Below are 15,315 nucleotides of genomic sequence, written 5' to 3'. Positions count from 1 at the left end.
CCTTTGACGACGAACCTTTCTGCGCAGCGTCCCGGGTTAGGGCTATGCCGCTCACAGAAGGACGAGATATGGGCCTTGTGGTTCGATCGCTACAGGTTCAGCAGCCCCGAGGAGCTGGACTATTGCTGAACAATGAATTGGTCAAGCAGCCTCAAATGCCACTTGATGTCCTGTCGGCGTCTTCTCAACGTGTTTTCCTTCCAATTAGAAGAGCCTCTCAAGGAAAGTGATTCGATCGTCCTAGTATTGACGAAGATCCCGTCACTGAAATTTTTGTTCAAGATCGTAAAAATGTGAGACAAAAGATGATGGCTAGATAATACGCCAAAAACCTCAGTCAAGTAACACTGAGAATAAGCAAAATGTATTCTCCGTAGCGATGTTCTACAAACCGGCTCGTCTCATATCTGTTTCGACAGCACAGAGAATTTGCCACATCATCAGAGAGGAAGTATCCGAGAACAATAATAGCTCATCAAAACTTGTTTTCCTTAAGATCACCTTGCGCTCGCTCTAAAAGTGGTTCGATGAGAAGATTTTAACAGATTTTAGAGTTTCGTCAAAATGCCGAAAACGCAAGTCACACGGCTATTTACAGATGTGCGCACATTGCAATACAGTAAGGTTTAGCTGCTCTGCGTGACCATCCTTGTGACGCAGTCCGGGCCTACGACATAACTAAAGTGCACAAGCACCTGGCTCAAAAAGAAGGATCCATGACAAACAAACACTTTATTGTAAACCAAAAAAAAAGGCACTGCACACAAACTAGGCCTCTGCCTGGGTCTCCTCGAATTCCCCCTCGTCCTCATCTGGGGCCTCCTGGTACTGTTGGTATTCTGACACCAGTTCGTTCAAGTTGGACTCTGCCTCGGTGAACTCCAACTCGTCCATGCCCTCTCCGGTGTACCAGTGCAGAAAGGCCTTGCGGCGGAACATAGCTGAAAAAATAATAATATATCAAGCAGGCGGGGTCACACTCCTAGAACTGTCCCCGAAAATGCGCTGTTCCAGAAAATCGACAGCAATGGGTCCCTACAATGAAAGCATGTGCTTTTAAGAAGCACTTTCAAATCAAACACGATGGTCACCTGTAAACTGCTCGGAGATCCGCCTGAAAAGCTCTTGAATGGCTGTGCTGTTCCCAATGAAAGTAGCCGACATCTTCAGACCTCGAGGCGGTATGTCACAGACAGCTGTCTTTACATTGTCCGGGATCCATTCAACGAAGTGACTCGACTGCTTGTTCTGGATGTTGAGCATCTGGTCATCGACTTCCCGCATGCTCATTCGGCCTCTGAAGACTGCAGCAACTGTCAGGTAACGACCGTGGCGGGGGTCGCAAGCAGCCATCATGTTTTTGGCATCGAACATCTGTTGCGTCAGCTCCGGCACAGTCAGAGCCCGGTACTGCTGGCAGCCGCGGGACGTGAGTGGAGCAAAGCCAGTCATGAAGAAGTGGAGGCGAGGGAAGGGCACCATGTTAACGGCCAGCTTGCGAAGATCAGCATTCAGCTGCCCAGGAAATCTGTGAGGAATGGGACGGTGCTTGATTAGAAGCCCGCTTAATTCACAAGGGGAGAGAGAATTTATGTTGGGCGCTCTTGTTTGGGAGCAGTCAGAACAAGATTGTGGTAAGATTATGGAGCAGCTACAATGGTCAGTGGAGGCATCTTGTAGAATGTCGCGATTGTTGCCGCTGTTCATTCAAAGCTTTTGAATATCGGGTCATCAAATTTGAAATTCAGTTCTCTTCACGCCAGTGCAGACAACGAAGCCCAATGAAAGAACGAACTCATGGAAATTTCAGAAGTGACATAGTTTACACTTTGCCAGTCTGTTCTAGAGAACATTGAAACTGCATGCCTCTTATTTGCCTCAGCCAAATTACAACGGCGGAGAAGCAAACCAGCCCCAGTCAGATAACAAGATTTCTTCTGTTGCTGTTTCGATTCATTGGCAAAATCACAAAAAAATAAAAATGGATTCTTCACATGGTCACTGCTTCGTATCCAGCTTCAAAGGTTATACAAATTACTACATTAGGAAAACATCGATGGGTATTAACTTCACCGGTCTGCCAGTTGTCGTGGCACTTTAAAATTATGTGATCGTTCTGCAGGCCCTAAAACACCATCCCCCAACAATGGCAACCAGTATTCCATACTGACTGCTCAGCAGGCTAATGTGGCTCCCAACTTCCTCAGAAAGTGCCACTATTTATCGAAGAAAAAATTCCATACCAAAACGTGGGAATTTGTATTCCCTTTTCCCGAAGAGAAAACGGGGATAAATGATTTCACTGTACGTGAGGCTTTATATAAAGGTCCTGTACTCTAGGATTAAGGAGCTGAACGAGATAAATGTGCGCTTTATAAATGAGAAACAGTTCAATAAGCATTCTCCACTGACACACACCTAAATTATTTCCAAGAGATTTGAGATGTTTGCTTTGTGAACAGAGTAGTTTTTAATCATTTACAGCGCGAGGCCTTAATTTACCTTTTCGCCTCATGAGTTTCTGAGGTACAGTGGTTAAACACGGACATTTTATTCCCAATGTGTGCAATCGCATGCCATAGATTAGGCGCCACTCCATTATTCCCGACGACAGCCGCCTTCTCGTTATTGCTGCCGTTGCCAAATTCACTTTCCTTGAAGTGCTTTTCAAAGCTTCCTTGAGCAGCTGCTTGGCTGGCTATAGCAGTTGCGGTGTTTGTTAGTTTTTATGCGGACGGTGAGGGTGCTTTTATTTGCTTTCTTGCTCGTCATTGTGTTTTCTGAAAATATCGCCACCACATGCACTTTATACATGGAGATTAGCTGTAGTGTATTACTCTAAATATTTTGTAAAAGACCTTAGCGACCGCAGTCTTTGCAGTGCTTGTTCCATAATGAACCGATCACTACCGTCGGAACTAGCAATTCGGCGGATGCTGTCGACCTCTTTGGGCTCTTTATGAACATGCATGAGGCGCTTAAGTTACCCCTTGAACGAAGCTGCGAAATACTTACCTCAGGCATGTGGTCACACCCGACATCGTTGCAGAAACCAAGTGGTTAAGGTCTCCGTAGGTGGGAGTCGTGAGCTTAAGCGTCCGGAAGCAGATGTCGTAGAGTGCTTCGTTGTCGATGCAGTAGGTCTCGTCGGTGTTTTCCACAAGCTGATGCACTGACAAAGTAGCATTGTAGGGCTCGACGACAGTGTCCGAAACCTAGAGGTAGCCGCAGGAAGAGAATGAGAACTTTGTGCATAACGACTAATCATCAAAATTCAAGGAAGACGCCTTATAAAGCAAGGCCAAAATGTCATGTTTGATTTGTTTCAAAGATGCTGAAATTGGGTCCTGCAGATAATGTCACACACCTTTGGAGAGGGCACTACACTGTAGGTGTTCATGATGCGATCGGGGTACTCTTCACGGATCTTCGAGATGAGCAGTGTGCCCATGCCAGATCCAGTACCACCGCCCAGGGAGTGGGTCAGCTGGAATCCCTGCAAGCAGTCACAGGATTCCGCTTCCTTGCGCACAACGTCGAGCACCGAGTCCACTAGTTCAGCACCCTCGGTGTAGTGGCCCTTGGCCCAATTGTTGCCAGCGCCATTCTGACCTGAAGGGGCGGGTTGTGAAAGGCGTATACTTGCACAAACTGTATCCTGAAGAAAATCAGTACTGGAATAGGCAATAAAGGCAAGCCACTCAGAGACAGAGATCTCCACCGAGGCACTCTTTGTAAACATAGAGGGTGATGGCTGCGTTGTGAGTAGACGCACGACCTGGACAACATTATCATTCGTCATCATCTGCAAAACGCGGCACCTACAAAGCCATAACCTTCATCGCCTTCTCGGTTTGGCGGAGATCCCGGAAGGTTATTTTGAAATAAGAGATGCTTTTCGGGATTTGATAAAAGAAATTAATGTTGTCGCACGAAGGAGTAGCATATCTGTATTGGACCACGAGATTCCGATTCGCATCTGTCTAGGGTCAGATTTGAAATTTTTGCTTGTTGTTCAGGGTCTGCAGTCTGCTGCATCACACTATCCTTGTCCATTTTGTCGAGCAAACCCACAGACAAGGTGCTCAGTTCTGACAAGTAACAGGAGCTTTAATGAGCCTCCTTTGATCCGCACTCTCGAGAACATGAAAGCTGATTGCTGCGCAGAGGCGAACGGGATGAAAAACGTGCCATTGTTTAACTTCGGCTCTAATTTAGTAATTCCTGATGTATTGCACATGAAGTTAAGAATAGTTAACTGCCTTGTAGATGGATTGCTTTCAGAAGCAGAAGACAGATTACCGTAAAAAAGTCCGCAACCCACGTTGTATGACCATACACGTTCAGGACATCGTTGACGCCATAAATAACTGTGGGATTAAATTTCACGTCTGGGAAACCAATGAAGGAAACAAGGGAAAAACATTCACGTCGGTATCGGGGGGCGATTGTGAGCGCCTGCTGCAAGCTTTGCCTGAAAAACTGGCCGGGAAATTGCACCCTCAAACAGAGGAAAAAACTTTGCTCCTTTGGAAGCTTATGCGGAAAATTTTGTACCACCTGGAAAATGATATTGAAGGTCGCTGCATAGAAAGAGAAACCTCAGAATTATTTCACACGTTCTTAGAATTAGGGGCCCAAGGTTGCAAAGGCTATGGTGGCGATAGAGTTACGCCGTACATTCATATTCTGGCGCACCACGCTTCCGCAAAGCACGAAAGGTTCAATTGCCTTGGTTGAATTTCAAGCCAAGGGTTAGAGGAAAAAACGACGTCCTAGAGCATCTACACCATGGGAAGTCTAACATGTGGAATGCAGCCGCTGACGCTCTCAAGCTGGCGAAAAGGCTTGAAGTGAGTGAGAATATCAGACTAAGCCGTGCATATAAAAAGCGGGACCAAGAGTACTGGTTTGAGGGACGTATTCAAGAGAAACGGGCGAAGAGGCTACGCTGTGCAGATGAAAAAGTGAGCGAAGGAAACTGTCTACAAAATGTGGACGACATGAATGAAGGAGAATTGCGCACGGAGCTTCGGGCTATGGGAATGTCGACGAAAGTCAAATCAATAGAAAAACTTCGCAACCTTGTAAGGAAAGAAAGAGAAAAGCAATGATTGTAGTCATAGGAGGAGGTAACTGTTATGTGGTGAGATGTGCCTTTTAGTTTTGCGTGTTTCCTCCTGTATTTATAGTGCTGTGTTGTACCTCTAGTTTAGAAAGTGCATCACTGCTTGAAGATGAAGAGTAATGTTCCTGATGCCTTATGTAACCTGCTTCTAAAGGAGTGTTCGGTGTGTACTAAAAATAGTGTATTTGTATTATGTGACTGTTTACCTGCCATATATGCCCTGAGCAATTTTTTGGTGTAATATAAATGTGATATGTGTGTTTTGTAAGTATTCCCGTTGTCACTTTTAAACTGATCTTTTGGCTTGTCTTTTGCGTAAAAAAATTCTTTTATGTAAACAAACCATGGATAACAGATTTATAACGCAATCAGTACAGCTATAAAAAGTACTTGGGGGGGTGTGCTTTGAAAATGAACATGCACACACGCCTTTAAGCTCTGCGGGGCAGCAGGAAAAAATTTTGCAGCGAATTTAAGAAAACTGATTGGTCGTATCGGGCGTAGATCATATGATACTGGCATCAAGTGCACAATGCGCACAAACAGGCTCGAGAAAAGTGACGACAGCAGTACTACGCACATTCAATGCCATCGCTTATGTTCATTTGTATGTCCTTCTTTGCTGACTCATTTTGTTTGGCAACCGATTAAAAGCTTGCCTTGTTCTTTATTCCTTTCGCAAAGTGTTGCTTCTTTTGTATGCCATGTTGCTGTGAAGTGTGTTTAGTTATATTCATATTCGTTACGTTTGGAGTGCATCGTTCTGGTTGTACATGTAACATAAACACAAGGTAATCACGCTATGTGATTCTGACTGTACACATTCTGTTTCCAAATGTTGTATAAAAAGTGTATAATAAAATATTTTATGTCGGCACTATAGCCCTTGTCCTTGCCTTTTTGCGGGGAAGTTATAACCCTTCCGCACCAGCTATCAGATAGTGTGACAAGTGCAAGTTTATTGACAGCGACGCCATGAAAATAGACCTATTACATTTGCTCGATTTCCTCCCCAAGGTGCAAAGGAGAAAAGAAATATAATCTCCAGTGCTTCGAATATTACTGTAAACGTAACAGATCACTTCCCATGAGTGTTATCGTTATGAAGGCTTCCCCTTCATTCATGGTAATTTGCTGACATTGTGCTTTCCGCTACGTGCTATAATGACATCCCCGCCTGCTATAATGACATCCCCGCCTATTTGATATTCTCATTAACTTTGTAACATAGAATACAATTCGTGACTTATTTTATTGGTATACATTCCTTTTTAGCGTCTGGTTATTTTTGTTGCGCTCTACCTCTCTATTACAATTGTATTTGGTTTGATTTACCAAACGCTGCTGCTTCCAAAGTAAGCGATAGTATTGTTCAGTGCAGTATAATTAGTTTTTCACCTGACCACAGAAATCAAAGCTGCTGCAGGCAGAGTAACCTGGGAACTGGGAAAAGCTACAATGAAATTATACAAATTAGTTCCATTACAGGCTATGAGGGACAGCGCACTGGAGCGCTTCGAACTAATTCGACCCCCCGGGGGTAAACAGCCGGAGCGTTGTTGCATTTCGCGTACGCTGAAATGTGGGCATAGCGGCTGGGTCCTGAGCCGGCCTCACATCACCCGGCACCCTGTGCAAGACTTTGCCACCCCCCCACCCGCCCCTCTCTCTCTCTTTGAATGTATTTGTGGGGGTGTTTCTCTTGATTTTTATTGGCCGTCCTAACGGGGGGCACTTCTAGTTTTCATTCTTTTAACAGTCTCAATGTAGTATTTGTACTGGCGTGGGCAGGACACTTAGTTGTTTTTTATTTTTCTTCCCCCTCTAATTTATACCCCTTGACATCCTTTGATCTTGCTATTGGCGGTCAATTTTTTACACGTTTTCATAGCATTTTGAAGAAGATGAATCTTAAAAGCATGCTGCTTGCGATAACGCAACTCATCTATTATACTGGTGAAAAAGAAAAATTTATTGCTTAAAATTATTACAGCCCAGCCTCAAAGGACAGATGCAAACGTTCTTCAAAGGAGGCTGTCAAGACAGTCGCTTCAGACGATTGATATGACATCGCGACTAACCCTGTTAATCCGTGGTTAACCCTCTTGCACCTGGCGGCCCCTTGCGATGTCACTCTGGGAGGTGCGGGAGAATTAAATGCGATATCATGACAATCGGCCGACGAAGCAGCGTAGCAGCGACTGGCAGCGTAGCGGCTGGCAGTGCCGCAAACTGCGACAGCCACCATATTTACCATTTATATATACCGTTATGAAATGCTTCCTTGATGACGTCCATGTAAAAGCGCTTTTACGTAGCCCAGAAGTGGACACAATTAAATTCACCAATTTGTTTGCAAAAATGAAAAAAAGTTGGCGGTATCTTGCGGTATCTTTAAAAGCGAAGTTTCGTACCTCAAAAGCGAAGCCTCACTTTTTCAGTTGTGTTACACAGGATGGATCCCGGCAATACATCATGCATGCATATTACAGAAGTCGGAATGAAAGAACAGCAAAAAAAAGTCGCCAATAGCTGCAGCAATAAAAGTATGAATAGTTATCATGCGTGAAATTTTTCATTCATACATTCATACAAATATATTTTCTATAGAAACGAGCACATTTATTAAAATTAGTTGACCAAAACAAAAGGTTCTGAACCCAGGTTAGAACTCTAAGTGCAAACTCGAGTCACCATATTCGGACAACGCTAGAGTCACTAATTTGAAAGCATTACAGGTGAACGTGACAGTAACAACCTGAACGTCTATCTAGACGCTATTTGCTTCTAGACTCCGAATTCTGTGTTCGGCCCGACAACAGCTGAACAGCTTCAGAATGTTTCTGAGTAAAGCTGTATCAAATTTTCTTAAATAAGTATTAAAAGAATAAACTTAAACATTTATATCCGCGAATACATTTTAATGTCGGCCGTTTGAATGCCGCTACGCTCTTTAAAAGTAACAAGAATAGCTAAAATTCAGGCGAGCTAGCTCTTATACCCTAATATATTATGATCACACGCCCCAATAAACATTTTAGATAATAGCAAAGGGCTGACAATTTGCAAAGTCTCTCCACGACAAGCATATATGAACAGCCACGAATATTTTATGTAGCTGCGTTAATGCATGGTCATCGTAACAACCTTCTTTATTTAAAGTTCCGGTCGAGACACTGGGTTTGAGCTCTGACATGTTTTCTTGTCTGCAAGGCAAAAGTCACCCGATAAAAAGGTAAGCGTCGAAATGGACGCAACTTCAGCAGTCCGAACCATTTCTGCAGCGTAGCACGGTGCCGGGCGCCATCTTTCATATTTTAGGCAATATCACGTTTCAATTAAAAGGCCTCAGGAAGCTTCTCGATCAAAGCTATGCCAGATCGTTGCACACCATTTTAAACACCATATATTTGGGTACCTAAAGCTGGGAAGCATTTTCGATATCTATCCGTGTTACGGTGCTATACAGTTTCAAAGTCTGGAAAAATGCCAAACTTTGGCCCCCTCCCGTAGGCAGCATCGTATAATATTCAAACGCGCTGGGAAGCTCGTGTATTAATAGCACAGGACAGAAACTTCGGCACATTCCTCAGCTAAATGTATATTACACAAATCCCCGAAGCATTTTTGTAGGTGATTTTGTTCACATTTTACGACTTTTTTCTACCCTTTCCCATTCAGTTACGCTCCCTGTTGCCGCCACTGCCGGTAGATGGCACAAGTAGTAGATGTCCCAGAAAGCTGGGCATGAAAGAAAGCCATGTCCTGGGCGGAAAAAAACAATACCTATGCTGCGTGGTGGAGGTAGCGAGAAGAGAGATAAACAACGCTCAACACAGTTGAAGTTAACAGCTTGCGGAAGTTCCCGATAATGCGACGGGTGAAAGAAGTTGAAAATATATGTTCACGTCTGCAAACAATTCAACAAGTCATGACTCGCATTGTACTAGGCTACAGAACACAATCTCTCCAGCGAGTCCCTATGTAAAACGGGTGACAAATGACAATACCAGTTGTTGGGCGAGTTGGTGCTGACGATGATCCATAACAGCGCGACAGACGGGACAGAGAAGAGGAGACACAACACACAGCGCTGTGTGTTGTGTCTCCTCTTCTTTGTCCCGTCTGTCGCGCTGTTATGGATCATGACAAATGACATGAACACAGGGGAGGGAGAACCGCCAGTTGTGCTCATATCCTGTGTTATATCTGTCTGTAATATTTTGTTTTATGCCGGATTGTCCCCGCAGACGGCCGCCTTCCTTCCTTGTGTAATGCGCCACCTATGCGTTTTGCTGAGTGATGTGGTGTTGTGTCAAATGCGGATGGAATTTTTTGTAGCGAGAGCTACGCTAGGCTATAGCCAGCGGCCCATTTCGGGTAAGCGTGTCTAGTCACTACTGCGCTTGAGCCACTAGTTGCACCGAGCAATAGGTGTTCCGCCGCTGCGTCGCGCCACACCTTTCCTTAAATTCGATTTTCATGTTTTCTTTTTTCTGGTTTCCATCCCGCCTTTATCCATTCGATCTAGTGTCCACCGAGACATATGAGACAGTTGCTGCTCCATTTCCTTTCCTCAAAAAAAAAATGAGCCGCCGGCGCTCATTTGGTGCATTGGTGTTGACAACGTTGAGGCCGTTCATTTTTACGAAAGGAAAGGCGCACAACTGGCTCCCTGGGTCAGTGGACACCTCACTTTCGCTTTCATGCAACATGGCGTTGGCATGCAACTGGAAAAAATTAATGTGGATTAGCTCAGTTAATCTAGGGTATACAAAGCGAAAGGTGTCGGCGTTCACTGTGTTCTTGGCGTTGACGATGTTCTAGACGACGATGGAGTTGTACAAAGGAAGGGCGCATAACTGGCTGCCTGGATATGCGGACGCCTCATTCGTGATTTGATGCACGTGGCAGTGGTGGGAGAGAGATGGGGCCTGAATGCAATAGCGCTGACAGCGTTGTGGCTGACATGCGGCACTGCAGCAGTAGCTAGGCCGCTGCGTTCGTTTGCTGATCAATATCTCGCGATCAACCATTAACTGCGTGCCACCTCCAAGGGTGGCAGGGAGGGCACGCTGCCTATCCAGTGTGGGGAACCCACGTGCATGAATGCGAGATTTAGGTCTCCACTGACCCACGGAGCCGGTTTTGCGCCGCGGTGGCTCAGTGGTTAGGGCGCTCGGCTACTGATCCGGAGTTCCCGGGTTCGAACCCGACAGCGGCGGCTGCATTTTTATGGTGGAAAAACGCTAAGGCGCCCGCGTCTTGTGCCATGTCAGTGCACGTGAAAGATCCCCAAGTGGTCGAAATTATTCCGGAGCCCTCCACTACGGCACCTCTTTCTTCTTTCACTCCCTCGTTTATCCTTTCCCTTACGACTCGGTTCAGGTGTCCAACGATATACGGGACAGATACTGCGCAATTTCCTTTCCCCAAATACCAATTAATACATTTATTATTACGTCATTCCTTTCGTGAAAATGAACGGCCTTTTCAAAGTTGTCAACGCCAATGAACTATGAACACCGTCGGCTGACTAGTTTTGTTTGGTTTTTGAGGAAAGGAAATGACACAGTAACCGTCTCACATATCTCGGTGGACACCCGAACCGAGCCGTAAAGGAAGCGATAAAGGAGGGAGGGAAAGAAAAAAGAGAAAACTGAAAATTGAAAGTTGGATTTTGAGGAAAGGCGTGGCGCTGCGCAGCGGCGGACACATGTGGCTCGATGCTACTAGTGGCGCATGCTCAGTAGTGACTAGGGAGCGAGAACGAGAGAAATATGCGCGGTGAGCCGCGCGTTGTGACGTTATGTACTTCCTCGGAGCACCGCCACGGCGAAATCGCAAGTTTGCGGCCAGTAAAGCCATCACTTTCAAACCCCATTTGATTGCCTTCCGCACTTTGGATATGCAGCGCGTTCACCCTGCCTCTGTGGCAGGTTGCAGTTGATGATCGCGAGAGGTTGATCACCCAATGAACGCTGCGGCCTATTACTGCAGTGCCGCGTGTCTACCACGAAGTTATCAGGGCTAATGTATGCAGAGACCCACCGCGATGACTCAGTGGTTAGGGCGCTCAGCTACTGCTCCGGAGTTCCCGGGTTCGAACCCGACCGTGGCGGCTGCGTTTTTACTGAGGCAAAACGCTAAGGCGCCCGTAGGCTGTGCGATTTCAGAGCACGTTAAAGATTCCCAGGTGGTCGAAATTATTCCGGAGCCCTCCACTACGACACCTCTTTCTTCCTTTCTTCTTCACTCCCACCCTTATCCCTTCCCTTACAGCGCGGTTCAGGTGTCCAACGATATATGAGACAGATACTGCGCCATTTCCTTTCCCCAAAAACCAATTATTATTAATGTATGCAGCCCACATGTCTTCACCATCGTCACGTACCTCGAAGGGCGAGTGAAGCGTCCACTGACACGGGGAGCCAGTTTACGCACTTCCTTAAGCGTCTAGAACGGTGTCCACGTCAATGAACACATTGAACGCCGACAGCTTTTGCCTTGTATATCCTCGATTCCAATTCATTTTATTTTCGAAATGGCCCATGTGTTCCCTCTCTCGTAATATGCTCTTTTCACGGCGCACTACATTCTTGATGAACCACCAAGCTTGCGTCTCAATCTTGGCGGCCTAGGTTTCGCAAGGAACTGATGAGAATGTTCATAGATCAAACTCAAATTACTTGATTGCGTGGCTTTATTGAACTGACTGCCACTCGGACTGGATTATACTGAGCGAGGATTCGCTGTGCGTACAGAGATGTGGGTACAAATTTAGCCAGTTGTGCGCTTTAAAGATTAGTCTATACTGTGCGCTCTTGTGGGAGTGTTTATGTAGTAGGTTTTAAGCCGAGAAGCCCCTTACCGAACACAAAGTTATCCGGCCGGAAGAGTTGTCCAAACTGTCCCGAGCGGACGGCGTCCATGGTTCCCGGCTCCAAGTCAACCAGGATGGCCCGAGGCACGTATTTACCTCCACAAACAAAAAACAAATATCACTTAGCGGCAGCAAAGATACCGTGCAGTTATTACAAGTACCTGCGTCACAACAAAGCCAGTTAAAGAAATGAAAATGGAGCGCGCCAACTGTAGGCGTCATAGCAAATCAAAGCGGCTCTACTAGGTCCTTGCGCCACCCTCCGGCCTTTAAACAGCAGATCCAGTTATATTTAATAATAAAATATTTAAATATCATTCAGCAGAAAAACATAAGGTGAAATGTTGATAGATAAATTGAGATGGATCAAAATGATGTCACTACATTAACGTCCTGTTGCGACTCCTGTTTCGATTCTGTTCCGTATTACTAAAATTACAGTGTCCTATATGAGATTAACATTCCGAATTCTGTACATGGGCTGTCATCAACGCAGTAGTGCCGGCCTCTGGATAAATTTGCACCACCTCGGGTTACTTTACGCGCAATAAGAGCGCAGAACACACGGCTCTTTATGATCTGGCCTCCATAGAAATGCGTCCGCCGAATCATGGATGTCATGATCGAGCCCCTTCCAAATGAAGCACAGCGGCAGTATTAGCAAACATAGAGTTAAAAACTCTTTACAAACTCACTGCAGCAAGAGGAAACGTAGTAGAGGGGAGACGTACTATGTCTTCGTCAAACCTGACGAGGGAATTCAGAACCCGGGTTCGAACCCGACCGCGACGGCTGCGTTTTTATAGAGCGCCCGTGTGCTGTGCGATGTCAGTGCACGTTAAAGATCCCCAGGTGGTGAAAATTATTCCGGAGCCTTCCACTACGGCACCTCTCTCTCCCTTTCTTCTTTTACTCCCACCTTTATCCCTTCCCTTGCGGCGCGGTTCAAGTGTCCGCCGATATATGAGACCGACACTGCGCCATTTTCTTCCCCCAAAACCAATTATTATTATTATTATTAAAAACTCATTCGCGTTGTGAACATTCATTGCCTATGAGAAAAAAGCTTCTGGTCAAGAACCTTCAAGCTAATCCCTGCGGGACATGGGGCAATGCAACCTGAAAAGCTGCAATAGCCTAACATAACGTGCCGCAAGCAGAAGAGGTCACTAGACTTGCACTTCGACCTAACTAGGTTTGCGCGATCGGTTGTAGAATTTAAAGCTTCAAGAGCAAAGGCCTGCCGTTGAAGAAGCTCCATTGACAGGCCAGATGTCAGCTTAACAGCACAAACACCGCTATTAAGGCAGGACCGAGAATAAGGGACAACCATAGACACAGCGTTCGGTTTTGTCTTTCGTTTGCTGTTTCCGTTGAAGTCATGTGCCAAACGGCCCGGAAAATTTCCGTAATGCTTAGCAGTGCGAAACAGTCGCAAGGCAAGATCAACTCGACAGGGAAGCTTAAAAGTGAAATTATCAACCGCAATACAGCCAGATGCGTACCGGAGGCCTCATTGTAGTAGACATTGATGCGCTCCAACTGGAGGTCTGAATCGCCATGGTACGCCCCGCTTGGATCGATGCCATGCTCATCGGAAATCACCTCCCAAAACTGCAGACGGGAAAAGATTTCAGTAATCAGAGTGGCGTCACATCGTGCAGTGGCGGCAGTCAAAGCATATTTAGAGGCTGTAATTCACAGCGAAAGCAACATAACTGCTACAGTTCCACTTGTCAACTGGTTTTTGTAGTCAAATCTTCAATCGCCATCGATTCTTACCCGCCATGTGTCTTGCTGATGGCGGAAACCCGGCAGGCCCTAAGATCACTTGAGGCCTTTGAATTGCATCATACGCGAAAACTAGGTCGTGCGAAAAAAAATTCCGGCAAAGAATCCTCGCCCGTCGCTTTGCGGCAGTCATTTGCCATAAAACTGTTTCATGTCACCTCTCCGCCAAGACCTATTGTCTCGAATTTTTTACAACCGGGAATAAAGTATGAGCTATATGCCATAAAACAACAACAATATCTCAACGCTCTCAAAGCGCGAGCAGTAATTAAAAGGTCAGAGCGAAAGGAGTGGTCATGAACAAGAGATTCGATGAGCATTAGCTAGGGCTCAACATTGTCCAACGCAAAGAGGCCACAACTTAGAACGAAAGCAGTACGTCTGGTAAAAGCCGCGACTGCTTTACAGGCGATTGCTTTCGCCCGTATCCTGAAACGAGATTCTAGTACGTGGCGTTTAGGACACAACGTAATCACCAACGTAAAACGCGCCGGGACCGGCACTGGGACAGAATGGCAACCGCGATTCCCTGAGCCGTGAAATAACCCGCGAGGTGGTAGAGGTGGCTTACCTTCGCCCCAATCTGGTTGCCACACTGGCCTGTCTGGATGTGTACTATCTCGCGCATGTTCGATGCCACTCCGAAACTCAGCTGTCAAGATGCCGACTGCCTGCCCGGGTCAAGGGTCCACGTATTTGTAGCCTTGCGCCGCATCAACGCTCACTTCTTCCTCAACTCTGTTCATATGTGTACGCGTGTCGACTAAATAGCGCATAAAGTAGTTCCGCAGCCTGTTCCTGCCATGGTAAATGCGTTTCAGAGCTTATATATAAGGCCTTCAGTTCACGTACAGGATGCCGTGTAAAGGATATGCGCCGTACAACGCGAACTATTTTTCGTTTCGCAAAGCTTCCGGCACAACGGGGTTCTCTCAACTGGCTGCAGGGGCAAACTCGGCCTCTTCAACTTTCTTTTCTCGGTGCTCGAAATTGGTTTCGCTCGAAAGAACAACGTGCATTCTGCAGCATAATTTTTTCAGTTTTCTAACCTTTCGATTTGTGCGCGTGCGGTCGGTTCTAAAGTTTGAATGTTACCGACCGATTGGAAAACTTTATTTTATCATCATCATCATCAGCAGCAGCAGCCTGACTGTAGCCCCAAGAGGTTAGAGACCTGACTCCAGGGCCTCATTATCTGTTCCAATCGGGGTTGCCTGGTCGATCAGTCTGCGCTGGTCATCCTGGTTTGTGCTCTCGAAACAGTGGCTTCCCATTGGGAGGAAGGGGTTGGGTGTGGGTATGGGAGGTTGGGTTGGGGGTTTGGGTGGGTCATTATCGTCATCGTCGTCATCAGCCCAAACTACGCTCACTGCAAGACAAAGGCTTCTCCCATGGCTCTCCAATTATTCCTGTCCTTTGCCAGCTGCGCCCACCTTATGCCTGCAAACCTCTTAATCTCATCCGCCCAACTAACCTTCTGCCAAACGTTGCCAGGTTCAGATTGGGTGGCTAT

At 46.2% G+C, this 15,315-nt stretch overlaps 1 protein-coding gene across 1 annotated transcript; it reads right to left on the bottom strand.

The window, feature by feature from the left end:
- Positions 1-767: 767 nt before the first annotated feature.
- Positions 768-14,556, bottom strand: LOC144093820 (tubulin beta-4 chain-like). The gene is made up of 7 exons (XM_077627536.1): positions 14,374-14,556; positions 13,517-13,625; positions 12,000-12,107; positions 3,368-3,612; positions 3,016-3,215; positions 1,092-1,528; positions 768-941 (listed from the first exon to the last, which is right to left on the bottom strand). Exons 1-7 carry the CDS (start codon positions 14,428-14,430, stop codon positions 769-771), a joined length of 1,329 nt encoding a protein of 442 aa, XP_077483662.1. The 5' UTR covers positions 14,431-14,556; the 3' UTR covers position 768.
- Between the last annotated feature and the right edge of the window lie 759 nt (positions 14,557-15,315).

This window comes from Amblyomma americanum, chromosome 1 (genome assembly GCF_052857255.1).
Source record: "Amblyomma americanum isolate KBUSLIRL-KWMA chromosome 1, ASM5285725v1, whole genome shotgun sequence".
Lineage (NCBI taxonomy): Eukaryota > Metazoa > Arthropoda > Arachnida > Ixodida > Ixodidae > Amblyomma > Amblyomma americanum.
This window is presented reverse-complemented; position numbering and strand designations above follow the sequence as displayed.

Excerpts from the sequence above, each read along its gene's own strand:
- LOC144093820 (XM_077627536.1), bottom strand. The coding sequence starts at position 14,430 with ATGCGCGAGATAGTACACATCCAGACAGGCCAGTGTGGCAACCAGATT. Across the intron at positions 1,529-3,015 it reads GGTGTGACCACATGCCTGAG|ATTTCCTGGGCAGCTGAATG; the intron begins GTAAGTATTTCG and ends CATTCCTCACAG. Across the intron at positions 942-1,091 it reads GATCTCCGAGCAGTTTACAG|CTATGTTCCGCCGCAAGGCC; the intron begins GTGACCATCGTG and ends TTATTTTTTCAG.